The sequence below is a fragment of the Sylvia atricapilla genome, chromosome 16, assembly GCF_009819655.1.
Source record: "Sylvia atricapilla isolate bSylAtr1 chromosome 16, bSylAtr1.pri, whole genome shotgun sequence".
NCBI lineage: Eukaryota > Metazoa > Chordata > Aves > Passeriformes > Sylviidae > Sylvia > Sylvia atricapilla.
Genome location: NC_089155.1, coordinates 743120 through 764826, shown reverse-complemented (window position 1 = coordinate 764826; position 21707 = coordinate 743120). Strand labels below are relative to the sequence as shown.

The window sequence follows — 21707 nt, the reverse complement described above, 5'->3', positions numbered from 1 at the left end:
CTCTGCTTCAGAGCTGTCAGATGCCTGCAAGAGCTAGGCTAAAATCAGCACAGGTACTCTGCACATACACATCTCTGCAATACAGTCCTTTATTTCACAATGTCCATCTCACCTGTACCGAGGGAAACATCAGGTATTTCTTGGTACCTCATGTTAAATTTATCAGATCTTAAATTCATTAGATGTGATCATCAGATCACAACAGATGGGCTCAAAACACTAGAGACACTAGGCCAATTAGCAGATTAAAGGTGTCTATGTTGGATACATCTGTGCTATACTGATTCTGCTTTTAAACAGAAAAAAAAAAAGGAAATAATTTAGAATACCTTTACTTCTCTTAGCTGAAACCTAGCGGCATAGGTCTCATCTTCCAATTTTCAGTTATCTCTTTGTTTTGCAATGCAGGTCATGTTCCAGCAGAACATGTTGGAATATGCTTTATTTTAAGATTCCGGATAATTGCTGTGAAATTGTACTTTGGGACATAGGAGTGCCCTTTTGAATCAAGACCTTTTACTCCCAAAAATATACACACTATCCAGCATCAGAAGTTGGTGAATTCAGTTAATAACGAATTTCATCTTTCAAAGTGTTTTGTGACATTTCATGCAAAGTCCTGCACTGACAGTGACTTGACCACGTATTTTGCAGCTGCTCATAGAGAACCTCTATGCCTGAGGGACAGATCTGGGCTGGGACAGACCAGAAACCCCCAGATCATCTCCAGAGAGGTTCAACCCTTGAAACTGCTTCCTTCCCTTCCTGTGGAACCTGGAGAGGTCTGCTCCAAGACACGTTTATGAACCCTCCATCCTTGGGCTGCACCCATCAGCAACTCCAGTGCTGATGATGGAGAAATAAACAAATAAATTTGGTGTCCCTGTGGTGTGGTGAAGAAAGTTTCTTCTTGGTGGCACAGAACACGTTGCAGATACAACACTGTGCTTCTCCCATCCCAGCTGAGGGTACAGATGCACTTGGAACAGAAAAAGCTGCTGATGGTCCTGTCAGTGGGAGCTGCTGTGCTTCTCTCACGGGTGGCTGCACTTCAGCAGAACATGAAAACACCTCTGTTCTCACTCAGCCCATATGCTTCACTGGGGTCTTCTGAGTTCCTTCGCTCTTGGGTGGCAGGAACAATTAGTCCAATTATCTGCCCTGTGGCCCTGACTACCCCAAAACCAGCCCATGGCACTGTGTGCCAGAGGGTGGCACAAACAGGGTGTCACAGAGTGCCTGGAGAGGAAGGTCGGGGTGAGTGGTGTGATCATCAAATCAAAGAGCAAAACAACCATAAGCAGACATACATATATAATATGTACAGTGGCCATGGGTGCATTTGCACCATGAAGGAAAACATTACATTTTTTACCACAGAAAATTATCAAACTCTGGATTTTTTAGTGCCAAGTGTCTCTAACTCGCGAGCAAAAAGCGCAAGAAAGGTCCAAATGAGGGCTGAATGACCTGGTGCTAATGTCAGCTGAGGTATTCTTCCCTTCTCAATTTCAGACACGAAATGCAAGAGCATTCTTTTATTTTCACCACATGCTGTGGACAGAAAATTATCTCAGTAGTGTTTGGTTTGTACTTTTTCTCTCACTCTCTTCAACTTTTCCAGTTAATTCACAAGGACTAAACCATACAACTAAGGTACAGTCATTAATTCAGCCTGCAGATATTCCCAAGTCTCTCTGCAGGAATGACCCAGGCTTTTGGAACTGACTGAGATAAGGCAGTGGAAGGAAAGCTCTGAACCCACCCAAATGCACTCCATGTGGTCTTCAGTCCATGATCTGTGGTTTTTCACAACTCTGTGAGAATTGCTATGACATCTCCAAAAAGCGTCTAAGAAAGTCAAACCTGTTACCATTAATCTGAAATTCACCAGTGAGGAGGTTGAAAAAAAGCTGCTGGGGGCGTGCACAAGTTGTTAGAGGAAGTTGTTAGCGCTGTTGAAAACCCTTGCTCTGGTTACAAAATCAGACTGCCAGTGAGTCTGCGGAGCAGCTGGATTCAAAATATTTACTGCCAAAATTCAAGGTATGTAGTGATGTGAGTATAGGAACTTCCCTGGGATGCTGCATGCTAGTAAAAATCAGCTGGCCCAGATGGAGTATTAGAGGACTCCCCAGTATTCCAACTGCAGGCACCTACAAACACTACATCAGGATGTGTTAATTACTGGCTTACACTGGAGGCAAAGAAGGAACTTGGGAAAGACATGGAGATGAGGGTAATCATCATCATTAATAACATCAGCAGCAGCAACTGTTCTTCCCCTTGCTCAAGTTCCTGATCCCTAAAAGTAAGACGCTGGCTAGAACTGGCCTTTGGAAAGACTGAACTATTAGCAAGACTGCCAAAAAGAAAGTGGCTTCTGCCTGTAACAAGGATGGGGCTGCTTGCAATCAAAATCATTGAAAAATAAAAAGAGAGCTGGGCGTTGGTGCTGCCAACTCCTCTGGTGCTGTCAGGGTGGGGAGTGCAGCAGAACATCTTCCCAGCAGTGTGCAGGGCTGGAGAAGGGGCCACTTCAGAACATGCACATCACTGGGGTTGTGTGTCAGCACCAGCCTTGGTCACAGAACACGGCACCTGGGAGCTGCTACAAGATCGTGGCTCCAGCAGCATCTGCACTCCTGGGGTCCTTCAGGCCAATGATGAAACTGTTGGTTCTCCTGGCCCCATGAACCAGGGACACCACTGGGACTTTGTCCACCTGATGGCCACTGGCTACAAGAAATTCAATATCTTCTTCAGGAAACTCACCTGCAAGGATTTGAAAAGAGGAGCTGGTGACTGAAACCAATGTTGCCTTCGATGCAAAGGTCTGTCTAACACTGCTGAGGTCTGCAGTGGGGGGAATCTGCCTGCAGCCCCCTCAGAAGGTTCCAGCTGGGCAAGCTAAGGGCCAGGGGCCACTGCTTTGTGCCATGGGCTATGGGAGGATTTACAACACCATTAAAGGATGTGGAAGATTGTCCTCTTGGGATGAAGGGGAAGATATGTGACTGACACCAATTGTAGTTATTCTTAGAGAACATGAGGCAGTGCGCACTCTTAGTTGCAAATAAGAGTATTAACAATTATTAGTCAAAATAAGATGCAAGAGAGCTCAAAACAAACAACAGTAAAACAAGTTGCCTAATAATAAAGTTTGTGCTAAGCCTCCCAGCTTCCTCTGCACATATTTCTTAATCTTCCAGACGTGTATGTACCTCCGGTTGCTGCTCTTCTGCTTTTATTTGGTTCATTTGATGGTTTGTAATTTCTGCATGAGTAGAAGAGCCCAAGGCCCTGGGACTGGGGGTGCAGTTGGACAAATGGAGCAGGGAGTGGAAACCCCACTGGTATTTAAACTTTATATGTTGTGTCCTAACATGTATCTTGTTGATGCCAAACGTCCAAACTCACAAACTAGGACCTTCTGAAGTTTTAGATTTAATTCCATTTTAGCTTCCAAGTCTGCAGGGCACACTGCAGGATAGATCCTTTTTAGATTTTCCTCTGAAATGGGAAAGCCCAGAAAGCCTGGCTATTTCATGTGGAATAAGAACCAAAATTCATTTATGGTTTGCTCTGGTGAAGTTTGGGGCTGTGTGAAAAACACCAAATAGACCAAGACTTACAGTAACAAGGACAGGAGCTGACAGTACAGACTGCAGAGTGCTGGCACTGATGCTGTGTTTTCAGCACTGTCAAGCTACAGGCCTTGCTATAAGCCTTGCCTCTTTCCCACTTGCTGGAATTAAGGGAAAAGTGAAGGAATATCATTTATGTCAGGGGGAATAAAGTGCAGGAAGCTTTGAGCACATGTCAGGGTGAAGCTGAGGCTGCAGTCTTGTTGATTTTGATATTGTCCATGCCATCTGATCTCCAGAAGGATTTAAGGACAGGACAAGGCTACTACCAGGAGATGAGCTGGGACAGATGGAGGGTTGGGGAGAAGCACCTGGAAGAGCTTGGAGAAGTGGTGCTGGAGGGGTCAGGAAGCATTTCCAGGACAAGAGGGAAAGGTCATGGCTCAGCAAAGGCTCCAAGCTTTGAAGGAATTGAATTCTGATTTTTGTCCTCCCCAAAACCACACCCCTGGGGACCCTAGAACATGGTGACCTGTGGTGCTTCCTTTGCAGTGTGCTAGGAAAATCCTGCTCTTTTCCTAAACTTGCTTGATTTGTAGGTTGCACGCCACCCAGTGCCCATACTCACTGTCAACCTGCAAGGTGTTGGACTGAAGCTGGGGGTGAAGTCGACCAAGTGCCAAACTTTCACTCAGATTCTTGTTAAACGTTAAAACATTTACCAAAACCTGCAAGAGAACAAATTATCCTCAATAATAAAAAAAAGTGATGGGAATAGGAGAAGCGAACTTCCTGAGCATACCCCAAATTGGTGGCTCCAACATCTGCACATGCAGCAGGCAAAGGAGATTTTGAACCATTTACTAAACTGCATGAACTACTGCAAGGGTGTGCACACATTAAGGATTCCTTGGAATATGGCCTGTATATTGTTGCTTGTAAAGCAGGACATTTTCAGGATAGCATGGGCTTTTTGTCACATAGTTCCTGCTAAAGTAGTGGAGCTGTGTGTCTGGAACATGATGTAAGCTCTAAAGAAGTGTTTGTTACAGCCAAAAGCTCAGCATGTGACTTCTCCAAACAAAGCACGAGGAAGCAGTTCTTGGCTTTAGTTTTGCTCCGAATAATGCTTTCCAAAAGGTAAGGAAACCGGGAGCCCTTCTTGGGCTTTTCTCTTCAGCAATCCATTACTGCTGTACATGCAATCAAGCTATTGGCAAGTACTTTGTTACAAATCATAAATTAACAGGGACTGCCCAATATATATTCAGTGTTAAGCTGGAAGAATTCAGTTGGAAATGCCCTAAAAGGAGCTTTTCATGTGGAAAAGGGCTAAAGGCCTGCCAGTTTCCTGCAATTCTCTGAATTACAAGATGCTCCTTTTTTTCTTAATCATCCTTAAGATGAGTTTTGAACAAGTATTAGAATGACAAAAGCCATTATAGATTTTGCTTCTCCTCTACAATTATGAATGGTTCCACCAGCAAAGGCAAAAGAAAAGTAAACTGGTAACCCTTAGAGATTTGAAATAACCAAAGTGTGGAAATGGTGACAAAAAAGATTGAACCAGTAACCTGTGTCCACCGTTTTTGACCCAGTCTGGGACAATTAGAAAGGGAAAGGAGAGGACCCTACTGAGCCTTGAGCAGAGCAGCTGCTCTGGGAGGACGTGGCACTGACCTGGACGATGCTGCTCAGGGCTCTGTCCCCGTTGTTGGCTCCCAGGCACAGGTAGGTGCCACACATCCCCTGGGAGGGCCTCACAATGGTGGGCAGCAGGAAGGACCGTGGCCGCTTCTGAGGCTGAATGAGGTTTTGCTGCAGTTGAAGAAAAGTCACACAAAAAAAGTGTCAACAAGCCAGCTCTCCCACAGAAGGAACATGGAGCTCATCACCCTCCTCCAAAGAACCACTCTAGCAAAGTGGGGTTGTTTTACAATGCATAAGGCAGCACTGGAAGCTGCAGCACAGGTCTGTATTTGTTTCTTTCCATGACCTGAAGACACTTTTCCTGCTATCTGTTACTTTTTAACCTGCAGAGCAACAATTCACTAAGAGAGTGCTTAATACAAGTCCACACTGCTACTCAAAGTGCATCTGGGCTGCAGGGAAAGTAGGTAACTGTTGTTTGATAATTCTGGATTGTAATAATAACTGAGGGACATGGAGCCCTCTGTTTTCTCACTTTCAGTGGCTCATATAATAAAAAATAGCAGCTTTCTACAGGCTGTTATTAATAAGGCATTAAATAGGTTCCCTATTGTGAAGATGAGAATAAAATTGGGAAAAAAAATGGTAAATAAAGAATTTGTCATGTCATTCATTACCAGCCTGGGAATGGAGTGGTTCATTGTTTTATTTTGCCAGGAGAAGTCCAACATCTGGCTGTTCAGGAGGATTCCAGAGGGTGTTACTATTCCACTGCCAAAGGGACGATTCAAAGAGCTGAAAAGAAACACAAAGAAATTTCATAAAAATCATCCCAGAGATTTGAGGCTTTCAGGGCTCCAACTTTCTGTGCCACCTTGTCTTGATAGATTCCTTGGTAGTTCTCTAGGGCTGATGAGATTGAGGAGAGACAGTTTCCATGCACTTAGGAGCCACGTATGCCACAGCCGCTCTGTCCCTCCCCATGTTTGAGGATTCCCTTTGCTGTGATGGATCTGCCTCCATCAGTCCTACATTTGCCATCACCTCTCCCCCCAGGGAGCAGATACTCCAGCCATGTTTCATTGTCAGAGGGCTCTAAGACTGCACAGGGCAGAGCAGCACCCACACATCTCAGCCCCATCTCTCCCATTCCTCTGCTGCAGGACTGATGGGGACACAGCAGCCTGGCTGCTTCTGGTCTGGTCCCATCCTGTTCTGCTGAACCTACTCCCTCCTCCTTGCTCCCACTCTGGGCTCACTGTGGAGAGAAGAGGCCAATCCTTTACCTCACCATGGCGACGATGAAGTCATCAGGGCCCATGACCAGGACCTGGCTGGCAGCAGTCCCACTCTCCAGGGGGGAGTGAGGCACACGGAGGTCTGATGGCAGGGACTGGGAGTCATTGATCAGCTGGCGCAGGGAACTGGCTTCTGATTTACTTCAGCAGGGAGGGACAGAGAGAGGAAAGCAAGCCATGAGCTTGGGGAGCTGGACGTGACCTGGTGACTCTACACAGCTACGGCTGGGTGTCCCCGAGGGGCTGCACAAGGACCAATTGTTTTGGTTTTCACCCCAGGGAAGGAAGGAAGGAAGGGGTGACAAGGTGGCTCAGTCTGCCATGAACCTCCAAAGGCTCTGTCTACCCTCACCTGTTAGCCCCCACCAGGACTGAACCCACCCCAATGGCCAAGGTGACAACCCCAGCTGAACGCCAGTCTTCAGCAGGACAAGTCAGGCCCAGCCCAGTCACCAACCTGGCTCTGAGGTGGGAGGCTGGGCTGAAACACCAGGCCTGGCCTCTCCTGCACATCTGGCTGTTCTGCAAGGCCCTGAGCCCCACAGTGGGGCAGGGGTAGGCAGAAGTGGCACATGTGGCCATGCCCACAGGGATGGCTGTTAGTCTGACCCGCTCAAAGGGAAGGTTTAGAGGTGTGGCAAAGTGGGAGAAACCCTCAACGTCAAGCTGGATCCAGGAAACCTGTGAGTGAGGACATCCTGTCACCCATCCCCAGAGCCCTGTGGTATCAGCTGTGATCCTTGTGAAAGAATGAGCTCTGGGAGGACGCTCAGGGTCTGACCTTTCCTTCATAAAACAGAAGGAGAAAAAGCTCAGGGCACAGCAAACCCAGGAATGATATCCAACCCACATATCCTGCAACTGTCACCATGCATTTCCTCCTCAGACATACCTCACCATGCCTTCTGCTGTGTGAGTGACAGACACATCACCAGATGGGTCTCCCAGGTTGCTCGCCAGACTCAGGGCTATTTTTAGTGTCTATAGAAAGAAAGGAAAGACAGGAGAAGAGGAAGAAAAGGAGAGGAAAAGAGGGGGGAAGCTCCAGGAAAAACATTTATGTGGCCTTGGAAATACAACTTCTGATACTCCAAACTAGAAGAAGTATCTGGTGTCCCGGTGTGCCAGCTAAAGCTTATGAAGAAAAATTACCTGAAGTCTGGGTTCTGGGAATACCTCAGTGCAAAGGGCTGCCACATGTGAATATGGGAACCAAAAAGCCTCAGTCCAGCATGGCAAACTGTTCTGGAGGAGCCAAGTGAATCCAGCAGCATTTGTATAACCATAGATTCACAAAATGGTTGGAGTTGGAAAGGACCTTAAAGCTCATCACATTCCAACCCCCTGCCACAGACAGGGACACCTTCCCACGTTTCTCCAACCTGGTCTTGAATGCTTCCAGGGATCTGGTAGCCACAGCTTCTCTGGGCAACCTCTGCCAGCAGCTCACCATTCTCACAGGGAAGAACTTCTTCCCTACATCCCATCTAACCCTGCCCTCTGGGAGTGGGAAGCCACAAGTGCAACATCCCTGGCAGGGGGTGATGTCCAGCTCAGTGGTTCAGCTTCATTACCAGCTGGCAGACAGGGTCTCCAGGATGCCATTTACTTTCTCTTTCCATTCCTGAGTGGTCACCACAGCAGAGACCAGACTGAATCCTAATGGGACAGTGGGTGCTGGGCTCACTGCTGCCTCTGGATCCCAGCTCTGCTGGGCCAGCACCAATGCTGAGCAGAAATGAGCTGTTCTGCTCGCCAGCTGCTGCCCAGCTCCTGGCTGTAAACCATCCAAAGGGTCTGAACAGAAAGCATCAGTCCTAGCACACATTGGGGAATGACAGTGCAAAAGGAGGAAAGGATCCGGTTTCTCAAACATGCAGAATCCTGCCTGAGCCAGTCCATTGAAAATGGGAAGATGCAATTTGAAAGGACATGGTTTATCCAGCCCTGGGCAGAGCCACGAGGGGAGAGAGAGCTGCTCTTCAGCCAAGCCAGCCTGTGCCAAGCAGAAACACACCCAACATTCAGCTTGCAGGTCCTGCCATGGTCATTCAGCATTCAGAACAGTCCAGTCCCCTGCAGGCAGCCAGTGAGATGCGACTGCTGGTCTGGAATGTGCCACACAGCAACAGCTTCACCTTGGTTATCAACTGTATGGAGAGCAGAAGGTGACAAACCTCTGGAGAAGGCAGCATTTCCATGGAGCAGTGTCCTGACCACCACACCGTGTCAGTGGGGACAAGGGCTTGCAGGCCAGGGAAGAGCTCCATGGAAACACGCAGAGCATGTCCACCCTGGAGCTTAAGGACATCTTGGTCTTGGTTGTCCCAGGGCTGGATACCTGCTGGCCTAGCACTGAACCTCAGCCACATGTTCTGGACAACACAGAAGTGACTGCCTTGGAGCTGGAGATTTCACCAACAGGTGAAACTCTCAGCAGAGCAAATAGATTCACCCAGAGAGTCCTGAAGAGAGTTCAAAAATGACTCAGGTGACTCAACCTCCTGTGCCTCTGCACAGTGTGTAATGCAGCACCTCCAGGCTCCATTCCAAGCACCCATTACAAGGATGTAATTAAATCCTCAATTAAAATTCCCAGATCATAAAGCCCAGCTGTGGATCTGTAAATTTCCAACTCATAAACCCCATCTGTGGATCTGTGGAGCATCTAAGAGCACAACTCTGCTTACAGAGCAGGAGACAAAGCACTTGCTCAACCTCCTCAGAAGCTGTAATATTTTGGCAGGACAGTTCTAAATACTGAAAAAATTTTGGACCTCAGAGATCAGGAGGTGGGCAAAATGTAAACTTTTTTTTAAATGTGAAGTGAAATATTGGTCAGTTTTCCTTGTCATCACCGAGTAGAGGCTTTTTATGCAGCACACTTTGTAGTGCCCTCGGGTGCTCTGCATTTGCTAGGGCCACTGGAGCTAAGAGATGGAGGAACTTGATGGGACCACCCTCAGGTGCTGTGGGGTCATTCTGCAGAAATTACTGTTTACAATAAATGGACAAAGCCACAGTTTGTTCTGAAAAAGCTCTTCCTAAGCAGGAAACATCGTGCTCAGCCTCTGAGACAGCAGCACTGTGCGGTTATACACTTTAGCAGTCTCTTTGCTCATTCTCCTCTGGAAATAACCTACAAACATTTTTGTACAGCCACAAAATAAATAAATCATTCTCTAGCAGCACAAGCAATTCAGCCAAACATTGAACCTCCTCTTACCTCTGTCATCCAGTGCAAGACATTCCCTCTGGATCCTTGCCGTGTGATGTTAAAGCCCTCGAGGATATTCAGTGCTGTGATCAGTGCAGGACCTGCATGTGGAGCTGGGGGGGTGAAAACAAGGTGCCCTGTGGAGGGAAGAAAGGAGGAATGAAGCTGCTTTTGTCAGATACCATCCAGTGAGAACACTCGCCCATGAGTCAGTGTTCTTGAGGACAGGGAAATACTTCCAGATTTGAGAGGAAATAATAGAAAGCAACATGATTTGAGAAAGGTTTCCCAGAATATCCTTGTTGTATCTTTCTGTTTCTTCATGAAGTATGAAGGAAGCCCAAACAGGGATGCTTTTTCGCCTCTGAAATTCAGTTCTTATTGGTTGTCTGCTGTTTTCCAGACTGCATTATGGAAGAATGGAGATATTATCATAGAAAACCAGAATGGTTTAGGTTGGAAAGACCTTAGGAGTCATCCAGTCCCAACCCATGCCATGGACAGGGACACCTTCCACTATCCCAGTCTGCTCCAAGCCCCATTCAACCTGCCCTTGGACAGTTCCAGGGATGGGGCAGCCACAGCTTCTCTGGGCACCCTGTGCCAGGGCCTCACCACTCTCACAGGGAGAAATTGCTTCCTAACATCTAATCTAAATCTTTTCTCTTTTAGTCTGAAGTTACTCGCCTTGTCCTGTCAGTATCTACCCATGTTAAAAGTCACTTTCCTCATTTTTACAAACTCCTTTTGCATACTGGAAGGCCACCTAAAAAATGGGTTTGCAACATTACAGCTATAAGGAGGGTAAATACAGGGACTGCTAGAAAAGCATGACATTTTAGAAACTTCTTGCATAAAGTTAGCTTTTTTCCCTTTGTGAACTGTCTTCATCTGTAAGTCCAGTTTTTATTGAGACATTGCATCAAAATATGACCATGTTGCATCTTTAGACTTTCAAGGGAAAAATATTTCAAAGTGCTGAAAATCTCCTGAACCACCCATGACGTATCAGTGTCAGCAGGGAAGAGCAGGAAGCTCCCTGGAAGGCCTTTCTGCAGACATTTCAGCATAGCTTTGATTTCAACTCTTGTTCAATGCTGTTGCCACCCCTTGCAAGGTGAAGAAAACTTCCCCCTGGAGCTGCATGGCAATGGGTGAGGGTATACCTCGATAGATTGTGTGCACAGGCTCCTCTACAGTTGCACTGTAGTTGCTGAAATCTTCCTCCACCAAGACTCCTCCGTAGTTGTGGACCTGCACAAGAGCAAAGCAGTGCACACTCAGCAGGCTGGGCCAAGGCTCTCTGCTCCTCGTGCTGGCCCAGGGGAACACACCCCTCACTGTCAAATGCATTCCATTGAGGTTCCTAAGCCAAGTGCCAGGTTCCTTAGGATACCCTGGAAATCTGCGTTTTCACAGCCCTGGTGACCTGGCTCACTGTTCAGCATTGCAGGAAGGCTCTGCACTCACCTCTAAAACCTCACCCACCCCAGGGATGCTCCCAGGACATTTTGTCTGCCCAGGAAGATGGGGATTTGCCCTGCCCTGCAGCCTTCCCTGCTCTGGCTGGCAAACAGGAATGTGTTTAGGGGTACTGAATACTGCCAGGATTATGGATCCAAGAAACAAGGAGCCTGGGTGCAGCAGCTGGCCATCACTAGAAATCTCAACTAAAAAAATCACTGCTCCCACTCTATTTGAAATTATTTCAGCTGACAGTGGGCCTGCTGTAGCCTTGGTCTTCCTGTAAGATTCCTGTGAGAGGTACAATGTACCAGGGTTGGTAATTTTCATGAACACAGGAAAGATGGGCTATTTCCTCCACAGCATGTCTTCTCTGCTTGTGTCATGATGAAGATGAGGAAGGACCATCAGATGGTGGTGGGCACTGCCCAGGCCCCCCAAGGAATGGGCACAGCCCCGAGGCTGCCAGAACTCCACGAGTGTTTGGACAATGCTCTCAGGGAGAGGGTGGGATTGTTGGGATGTCTGCATGCTCTGATCTCTAACCCAGCCAGCTTCCTTGGTAGAAAAACTCTTTTTCTGACAAAACTGAATGAATCACTGGAGCAGGACAGCCAATGCAGGGCATGCTGTGGGGCCAGAATATCAAACAACCCCAAGGCTAAAGATGTCTCTCCTATTTGGGATCCCTGTTTACTTCCCAGAGAAAAGGCTGGTTGAACCACAGGGCTGTGCTGAGCCAGTACCAGGCTCCCTAGACCCAGCCAGTAGGGAATGGGGCACAAGAAGCAGAGAAAGAGGAAGAAGCCCCAGTCAGCCACACGCTGCAGACATCTCAAATTCCCCAGAGAACACTATATTTACTGTGCCTGGAAGAAAAAAATGGGTGTTTTGAAGCTATTCTTGATTTTACCAGATGGATGCCCTCCATCTGGTGGAACAATAAACACTTTGTGAAGGCAGCACTTTACTCTGCAACCAAAGCTGAAATTGTGCACTGGATCCCAGAGCTTGTCAGGGTCTTTGATGTGGCAACCCTAGGCCTTGCTCCTCAACAGGGAATTTGTGCTTCCCTGTGGCAGTCCTCAGGTCAGGGGAACACAGTGACAAAGTGGAGTTTAGCTGTGGAGATGCTCACAAGCTTGGGACTCTCCCTGCCCTTCATCCTTCACCTCTGCTATACTACAGGTGAACTGTAGATTTCCAAACACAGAGTCCACAGATGTCTGAGGCTTGAGTAGAATGAACACATTGCAGATTCTTGATGAGCTATCAAAAGAGCATCATTTGAACCACGGTGTCTCAACTAACAGTGCCCCAACTACCCCATCTGCAGGCTCCACAGATATAAAAGTTGCTATGGTTTGTTGGGGCTTTTTTCACCAGAATTAGTTTGTCTGTTCTGATTATTTTTCCAGAGCATGTCTAATTGGAGTTAAACTAGGGCAACCCCAAGTGGGACCAAGCCTTTCTAATCCTCTGCTTACAAGACTCACGGTTGTTTTTTTTAACCATCTTCCTGGAGTCTGTATCCTACAGTCCCATTAACCACAAGAACTTGTTTCTCAACAGCTTATCATTCTGGGGGAAAAGGCTTTGGCATCCAAATGAACAGAGCCCAGAGCCTAAACTGATTTTTGTTTTCCTTCCAGACTGTCCTGGTTATAGAAGAAATGAAGGTTTTACTTCTTGTACACTGTGGGAATGGCCTGTGTGTCACTTACACCACTGCAGAGACAGGAAAGGAAAAGGAAGCATCTGTCCCCATCATTGTGCTGGCACTTGACTTATCTCCAGTTTATCACCTTGAGCAGGTGGCAGCCCCAGGCCAGCAGGTGACAGGGGCAGTCCTGGCTCACCTCGGAGATCATCTCCTGGGTCAGGTTTCCGCTGTAGAAGGCTGACACCCCTTCTGCCCCCAGCAGCTGCAGCACGGCCGCGAGGTCCGGGCGCCGCACAAACATCCCAGGCAATAGGGGCTGCCCAGCCGGCAGGAAGAGCTCACGGAACCGGTCAGAGTAGTTCAGCTCTTTCAGTTCACTCAGGGCTTTGGCTGCAGGTGAGAAGGGGAAGGGCCAGAAAAAGCAGGGGTCAGGAAGGCGCAAAGGACCTGGAGTCACTGTGCACCTGACGGGGATGTTGGAGGCCTGCTGCTGCCTCTGCCCTATTGCAAAACTAGAGGGGAACTGGATCATGGGTCCTTTGGAACTGGAAAAGAAACCTAAAGAAACTCTAGCACTCTTCCCTGCCTAACCCTGGGCAGTGCCCAGTATGGCTACTCTGCCCTGGCTCTGCCCAGCCACGGCAAACGGCTCCTGTTTAGCTGCCACCATGCTGTCCCCTAGCAGACTGTGGCTGACGCATTGCTCAGCTCCCAATGCCATCCATCTCCAGGTCCACAAAGCCCTGATTTCCTATGACTAATCCCCTGCATCCCCAGCTGCCTTGCACAGTGAACTGCCCTGGGCAGCTGCCCACCAGGTACTCACCCAGGTCATGAGTGACATTAAAGCCATTCTGGGCGACATCGGCCGTGAGGCTCAGCAGCTCGGACCACGGGAGCCTGCCAAAGGAGAGAGGACAAGGAGAAATGGGCCTTGAAGGGGTGCAGTGGGGCAGGGGGTTGAGGAGCAAGCACAGGGCTCGGCTCTGTGGTCAGGGGCTCCTGGAATACCAGGCTGTGGGGCCAGCAGTGGCCAAAAGGAGCACTGAGCTTTCAGTGCTTGTGTTTTTCCTTAAGATCATCTCAGTGTCCCAAGGATGTGAACCAGAGAGGAATGGCAGTGCATGGATGGGGGAAGGGGCATCTCAGCAGCAAAATCTCAGGCTAGGCTCTGGTCCTGAGCAAGTAATTCAGATCTCTCCATATCCCAACAGAGCACCAAGGACAGGCACACCTATTAGGATCCAGATAAAGAGAGAATGAAAATGCACAGACATGCAAAGGCAATATGCTGCACCTCTAAAAGAATATTTATTGTACATCTTCTTAGCCAAAATTTCACTTTGCAAAAAACTTGACAAAGCTGAATTTTTTCTTTTGTACATGAAATAGAAAAAAAAAAAAAAAAACCCAAAACAAACAAACAAACAAACAAACAAACAACCCTCACCAAAACAAAAAAAACCCCAAACCAACAACAACAACAACAAAAACAACAAAAACTCTTTCAGTGCAAGCCTCCATTAGCTAATGGTTTTGACTAGTGGTTGAGAACATGGCCTGATGACAAGGGCTTGTGTGCTTCCAGCTTCCACGGGGACCCCAGGACACAGCCTGTGCCATTCTGATGTCTTACCTGCCATGTAACTGGTGTGCCTGGTGCATTCCTTGGATCATGCCTGGCACCCCCACGAGCAGACCTGGCTGTAAAATAGGAAGGAAAAAAAGGAAGAGAGTAGTCTCCTTTCCATGAAGACATGGGACACGGTCCCCAATTGCAAGTCAAGGAGCTGCAAGTCATGTTTACTTCTGAGCTATCTGCAGAGTTAGGAGAGGGGAAGAGGTCTGCAGCAACATACTTTACCACAGAATAAAAGGTTTTGGAAAGAGAAAGGCAAATTCAGTCTTGTTCTCAATGCAGTTTGGTCAGGAGACATAACTCAGCAGAACAAGCTGGGATTATGCTCCTTCCTGGGGCTCTTGTACTCCCAGCACCCTGCTGCCACAGAGATGTGCCTTTTTACTCCCCAAAGCTCTGCAGGTATTTTGGGACTGATAAAGTGTTTTCCCTAGATTCCCCATGTCTGTAGGGCCCAGGATCTCCTATGATGAGAGACCTCTTGTTGCTTTGCTGGGCATCTGCCCCTCAGCCTGAAAGTTGGAGGGAGGAGAGCTGGAGACAACAGCCCTGGAGGCAATGGCTGTGGGATACTGGTTCTCACCTTGGTGTCCTGCAGGTCCCCTTCCAGTAGGATGCCCAGAGGAGCCACCTCACGGAAGTCGATCACCCAGCTCCTGTTCTTGCGGATATCGTGGACCAGCATTACCCCGCCCCTGCGGCGAGACAGGGTGAGGACGTGGAGCCGGCTGCTCCTGCAGCAGCCTCTGCCCTGTAGCTTGGGGGCACTGGGGCCAGGGCCGGTCCAGCATGACAAGCGGTGCTGTGGCAGGTCACCAGCCCCAGCAGGGCCCCGGGGCGGCTGGAGGAGCAGGGAATGCTTCTGTCCTTCCCTAGGGCACACACTAGGACAACCAAGGCAGGGTTGGTGTGGGACCAACAGGCACCCCTGTTCTGAGCCTTGGTGAGGCTACAGCAGTCCCTGCCTGCCTGGCCAGGGAGCTGCTGGCTCTGTTCCACTGCCAGGCTGGGACCATCTGGGATTTTCTTTATAATCTGAGCAGTTTTGCAACAAAAGAGGGTGTTTGCTTACAGCAGTAATGCGTGGTGCAGCCGGAGCAGTGATCAGGTGGCTTTGGTTTATGCAATGCTCCTGAGCCCTCCTGCAGAGAAGCCAGGAGCACCGGGCTCACTTGGATGCCACCCGGGGTATGAGGGCTGGGAGAAGGCCACCCCTCCCTGGCAGCTGCCTGGAGCTGGGTTTGGACTTGAGCCTCAGGAGCAGAGCTTGTGGATGGCAGGACTCAGGCTCTGAAAGCACTGGACTGAGCCCAGGGTGTTTGTAGCTCCTGGCACACTCACAGCAAGGCTCAGCAGCCCTGGGGCTTGGATGCTCCCTGCAGCCACTACAGCAGAAACAGATTTCCCTGCCTGGAGGGGGTCTCTTTCCTGTGCTGACAGCACGGTGCACAGGAAGGGTCACTGTGGCAGACATGGACACATCCACCGCCTGATGTCAGAGCCCTGGCACCACACCCTGAGCCTTCCACGGAGGCATTTCTCAGCTGCAGAGGGACTTTTTACAAGGGCAGATAGTGACAGAACAAGGGGCAATGGCTTTACACTGATAGAGGGCAGGTTTATATCAGGTATTTGGAAGAAATACCATGGAAGATCCTCTGTCTGAGGGGGAGGTGGTGGGGGCACCAGGCAACTGGTGCAGGCTGCACCATCCCTGGACGTGTCCCAGGCCAGGTTGGATGGGGCTTGGAACAACCTGGGATAATGGAAGGTGTCCCTGCCACGGAAGGAGGTGGAACTGGATGGGCTTTAAGGTCTCTCCAACCCAAACCAGTCTGGAATTCTGTGAAACCACTCCCTTGAGGACACCTGAAGACAAGAGCAGGGGGCAGTGCCCCAGACTTACCCTCCCAGCCCCGAGGCGTGGGGGTTGACGATGCCGGCGCACAGGGCCGAGGCGATGGCTGCGTCCACTGAGGAGCCGTGCCTGGCCAGCACGTGGGTGCCCAGCGCGGTGCAGCGCGCGGCGTCCGTCACCACGGCACCGTGGTGGAACAGCTGCTGGACAGGAGAGGCTTGTGCTGGACACTGGTGCTGCTACTGCCCACATCTGCACCCACCAATGTGGCACCTGAATCCTGAATCCTCCAGCGCTAGGGCCGTGGCTGATCCAACAAATGCCAGTGGGAACTGTATGTCCCCAGGTACGTCCCTGATCCAGGGCAGCTGCCAGTAGCCACAGCCACTAGTTCAGACAGCTTTCCACACTCCATGTGCCAGGCTGGGGACCACATCTCCCTCTGCCCCTCACAAACCCAGAGCTGTCCCAGTGCTGCAGCCAGACAGTCACTGGGAATGGGGATACAGCTGCAAAGAATGCAGCACACCTCCATGACCACAGCTTGTTCTCATCCTTGTGCCAGTGCTGTGCTAATGCCATCATATGATATTTTAAAGAGTTGATTTCATCCCTGTGGCACAAACTGCAGCATCTCAACAAGAGCCAGGGTGGCCTGGGGACATACAAATACAGAAGGGCCATGGCAGCATGTGGAGATGATGACGGTGACTCCCGTCGGACTGTGACCCTGGAAGAAGTTCTGCAGGAGGATCCAACCCCATGGCCATGCTGCCTTGGCTCTGCAATCTAACATCAGGCTGTGGGACAGATTAGCAGGAGGTTCACCTCTGTTTCCAGCTATTGCCCTACCTGGTCCTGGGTGAATCTTCCAGAGGTGAATCTGGGCATGTATGCCCATAATCCATAAATCTCTGTCCAAGTGGACAAGACGCCTACTGTTTAACTGAGGATTATTTTCTGAAAGCACTCCCATCTGGCTCAAACCACAGCTGGAGCCACAGTTGTCTGTCCCCCCTCCCCAGCAGCACCCCCAAACCTGCCTGACACAGGCCCCCACACCCTGGCCATGCAGCAAGTTCTGAGTCTGGCTCGACTCTCCAAATACAACCTCCAGGTGCAGAAAAAGGCTTTCAAGCCAATTTCGGGTGGAACCAGGGGCAGACAGTACCCAAGGCCTCACTGACACCAGCCAGTACTCCTCTTGCTCAACTGCTGACCAGGAGGGAAGTCAAAAAGCTCTCCAATCTTTGGAGAAAAACTCAACCATAAAGCCACCGTTTGGTCTTACCTGAGGGTCCCCAAAATAGATCTGCATGATGAGGGCCACAGTGACACCTGTGGCGAAGGTCAGGCAGGCAGTGATGATGACGGTCAGCCCATCCTGCTGGCAGCTGCAGTCTCCTGAGAAGGGGTCCCTGCTGGTCTCCTGCAGAGGGGACACGTCCTGGCTTCCCATCTCTGAGGAGGACGAGGGCAGGCGCTGGAGACGCGCAGACTTCAGGAAGGAGTCTGGGTCTTTGTGGGCAGCAGGGAAAAAACAAGTGTGAGTTATTGAGCAACTTGGGGCTCTTATTGCAGTGTTTACCCAGCACTAACATTACACTGAGCCCCTTCCAGCCTGGCTATCACCTTCCCTATTGATCCCAGCTCTCAGAAGCCTTTCTGGCTCAGATACTGCTTTGAGTCATTTTACTGATCCTTTTCTTTAGCTCTAGTTATTCCAAACTGACTTCCCTGGAGATTAAGAGAGACAAAAACCTCTTGAATTTTACTCCATTTCAGTCCATTCATCAGTCTTCAATGATAGGCCCACTCCTATGCTCCATTTGGAGGGGTTCTTAACACAGCAAACAGGTCTCTGAAATGCAACGGGACTGAAAAAAAAAGATGCAGCAGCTTTACTTGGAGCTGTGATTGAGCTAAAGCACTTGAGCAAAACAGAGGTAAAGCAAAACATTTGGCCTGGGCACAGAAAATACCTCTAGGGAAATGAGGGCAGAGAGGAGCAAACCTGCAAACCTTGGAACATCCACTCGCTCCGCTGCAGGAAGGACTCTGCTTTAATTCCTTGCTTCCTCTGGCAGATTTCCCACTGTGAAATGAAGCCACACACAGGACACCTGGCTCCAAGATGCCAAAACAGTGGGGCAGGGGTTTGCTGGATCCCAGCAGGATGAAAAAGTCTCTTTTTTGGTCTGAAAGATGCCTTGAATCTCTGTGTCAGGGGCTGCCCTTGTGCTGGGAGGACACCGACTAAGGATGCCCTGCCCATCCCGATTGCTGCCATGCACACAGAGTTGCCGGGGCAGCTGTGAGGTTGTGCCCATCCCTCACGGGCTCTGAAGGGGACCAAGGAGCTCAGGGCATCATCCAGGGCTCCTGGAAGAATTTTTTCAGGGGCTGCAATACTCGGTGCATCCATAGTGGAAAAAGAGGAGCATCAAGTGGAAAAGACAAGATGAGAAGCTTGTCCCCCCATTCAGATGTTTCCTGGGTTTGGAAAAGGAGAGATGACTGAGCAGGAAAGCCCACATCTCCCATCAGCTGCCTGTCTGTCTGCTCTGGCAGGTGATATCACCATGGGCACTGCCAGCCCAGCCCTTGTCACAGCATTAACATGACCTGGCTGCAGCTCTTCTGAGGCCAGGGAGGGAAGGAGTTTTAATTTCAGTGATGCTGCAACCAGGAGTAAACTCCCACAACCAGGAGATCCCTTCAGGGTAAATTCAGGGTAAATATATCTCAGGTAAATTCAGGGTAAATTCAATCTCATTTGTGCTGTGGTGGCTTAGGAGCGGGACTCTGGGAAAGGGTCAGCTTTTCCAGCCTGAGCCTCTGAGCACACACTGAGCCCTTCATGGGCTTCTAGTCTAAGTGAGCTGGACTGAGTGGGAGGACTGGCTGCTGGCCTCAGTGGGGGCCCCAACTGGCCTGGCAGGGGCTGCCATTGGGGTGGGATGTCACATACAGCCCCCGGCACACCTGAGTGAGGTCCCAGCCCCACCTGCAGGGATACAGCAAGGAGTGAGCTGGATTCCTCTGCCCAATCCCTCTAGGACATCAGCCCTCTGCTCTGGTGACAGGCCAGCCCAGCACGAGGAGACATGAATATCTAGGAAGCAGCTGTGGAAGAGGGCAGACCACAGCCCTCCCACGACAAAGTACCTCCATTCTCTACCACAGACATCCTACTTTTAGTCCCTGTGACCACTGGTGTTGCACAGGGACAGCAGAGCTGTGGTGTGGGGATGGGAAGGCGTCACTCGGGAGCAGGGGGAGCAAGAAGCAGCCTGCACAGCTGCCCATCCCACCATCAATATGCATGCTTTGAAAGAGAAGCCACTAAGTCCCACTAGGCTTCTGTGGGGCTGTGAAGGAGACGTGGCTTTATGGGGGTGCCAATGCTTTGGAAAACCAGGGCCACCTTATGTCTGGAGCTGCTGCAGAGGAGAAGCAGAGACTGGAGGTGCTGGTGGGCTTTGCAGGTGCACTGGCAACACGTGTCAGGAGAGCAGCAGCTCTCTATTCCAGCCACTCCACCTGCAGGTATTGGCACTGCCAAAACTGCACTAGATTCTGGGTGTGTGACAAGGCCTTGTGCTTCCAGGAGAGCTGTTCCCACACCCCCGCAGGCAGTGGCTTTGCCTCGACAGTCAGGAGAGCACAGGAAGGGAACGGGTAATGGGAGCTTCACGTGTGGGCATGGTGGGACAGGGCAGAGGGCAAGGGGCGCCTGGGGCTGCGGAAAATTGGGCCCGGGGTCTGACAGGCACCCGGACTGGGAACCAGCCCCAGGGGAGAAGGGCAACACCACTTGAAGAAATGTGACATGGGGGAAAACCAGCATTTCTCTCAACTATGGAGGAGTTAGCAATCAGTTAAAAATAGGCAGAGGATTTTCTTACAGATCAAATGATCACCTGACTTTATTCCAGCTGAGCACCAGAGGGATGGAACATCCCAGACCGAGGGATATGCAAGGAGCACCCCAGGGTAGGGGGATGCTCAAGGAGCATACCAGGTGGAGAGATGCTCAAGGAGCATGCAAGGAGGCCATGCACGAGTGGTCCAGGCTGGAAAGCCGAGCTGGCTGTGGGAGAACGCACAGTCCAGGCTGCCCTGGGAGGCTCTGTGCCAAACCCCTGGATCTCTGGCTGCCTTCCGTCCCTCAGGGTGAAGGCGGGGCCGGGGCCGAGGGCCGGGGGGTGCCGGGGGCCGCGGGCGGGCTCTGCCGCCGCCCCTCACCCGTGTCCTGCTCGCCCAGGAACGCGTCCTCCTCCTTGCGGGCGCGGAGGCCGCTCTCGGCCGCGCCGCTCGTCTCCTCCTCGGGCAGCCGCGGGAAGCTGGTGATGCTCATGTAGTCCACGGGCGAGCCGGCGGCCAAGGCCCGCTGCCTGCCCGGCACCGCCTCCGCCGCCGCCGGCACCGCCATCGCCGGATCACCCCGAACCGGGTCACGCCGAGCCGAGCCGGGCCCCACAGCCGAGCCGGGCCCACGGCTCCCGGGCGCACGGAGCAGCCCGGCGCCGCCGGAAGGGGCCGGGCCGGGCGGGGGCGGCTCCTCCCCGGGCCCGGGCGCTGCGGGCCGCTCCGCCGGCGGGGCCGGCACGGCGGCCGGGGTTTGTCCCGCTTGCTGCCGGGCACGGCCGCTACCGGGACCCGACATCGGGAGCGGTCGGGGCAGAGCGGAGGGGCCGGGCCCGGCTCTCCTTCGTCCCTGACCCAAACAGGGGGGATCAGCCCCGGCCCCACCGCGCCAGGCGGGTTTGTGTTCCGGGCCAAGCCGCCGGGGAGCTGGATCCGAGATTCCTCGGTCTCGCCTCCAGAAGGCTGGGAGAGTTTTCCAGGGGCTGTGCATGGACACAATGTCGCTGCCCCAGCCAGCCCGTAGCAGGGGGGCTCACGTCACCCCTTGTCACGGGCCAAGGGGACACCAGCGCCCAGCGGGACCATCAGCAGGAGAGGCTGTGACATTGCCCCAGAGCGGCCAGGTGTCTGCTCTGGCAGAGCCTTTCTTCAATCGCTGGCAGCTCTGGGATGAGAGCTGGAGACCGTGGTACCCTCCGCAGCACGCTGGGTTTGGGTTGGCGTGTGCAGGTGCAGCTGGCCGGGCTGCAGCAGCACCAGCAGAGGCGTCTGGAGGGGCTGGGGCTGCTGGGCAGCGCAGCGAGCCAGCACAGAGCCGGGGGAGCACAAACAGGGGCCAGCCATGCCTGGGGCAGGCCTCAGCTGTGGTTACCAACAGCCCCTGTTTGGCAAAGAGTTGTGGTGGACTGCATTGCGTTGAGAGGCCTGGATTATGTGGATGTTTCTGAGATCAAATTGGCT

General features: G+C 51.2%; 1 protein-coding gene across 1 annotated transcript; it reads right to left on the bottom strand.

The window, feature by feature from the left end:
* Window positions 1-73: 73 nt before the first annotated feature.
* Window positions 74-20868, bottom strand: GGT7 (gamma-glutamyltransferase 7). Its single transcript, XM_066330478.1, has 15 exons — window positions 20625-20868; window positions 17668-17894; window positions 16425-16576; window positions 15102-15213; window positions 14516-14583; window positions 13706-13779; window positions 13076-13269; window positions 10919-11006; window positions 9762-9889; window positions 7428-7516; window positions 6524-6676; window positions 5915-6032; window positions 5268-5405; window positions 4216-4315; window positions 74-2775 (listed from the first exon to the last, which is right to left on the bottom strand). The coding sequence occupies exons 1-15, from the start codon at window positions 20809-20811 to the stop codon at window positions 2612-2614; spliced, it is 1992 nt and encodes a 663-aa protein (XP_066186575.1). The 5' UTR covers window positions 20812-20868; the 3' UTR covers window positions 74-2611.
* Between the last annotated feature and the right edge of the window lie 839 nt (window positions 20869-21707).

Excerpts from the sequence above, each read along its gene's own strand:
- GGT7 (XM_066330478.1), bottom strand. The coding sequence starts at position 20,811 with ATGGCGGTGCCGGCGGCGGCGGAGGCGGTGCCGGGCAGGCAGCGGGCC. Across the intron at positions 16,577-17,667 it reads TCTATTTTGGGGACCCTCAG|CTGTTCCACCACGGTGCCGT; the intron begins GTAAGACCAAAC and ends CCTGTCCAGCAG. Across the intron at positions 2,776-4,215 it reads CAACACCTTGCAGGTTGACA|GTGAGTTTCCTGAAGAAGAT; the intron begins GTGAGTATGGGC and ends AAATCCTTGCAG.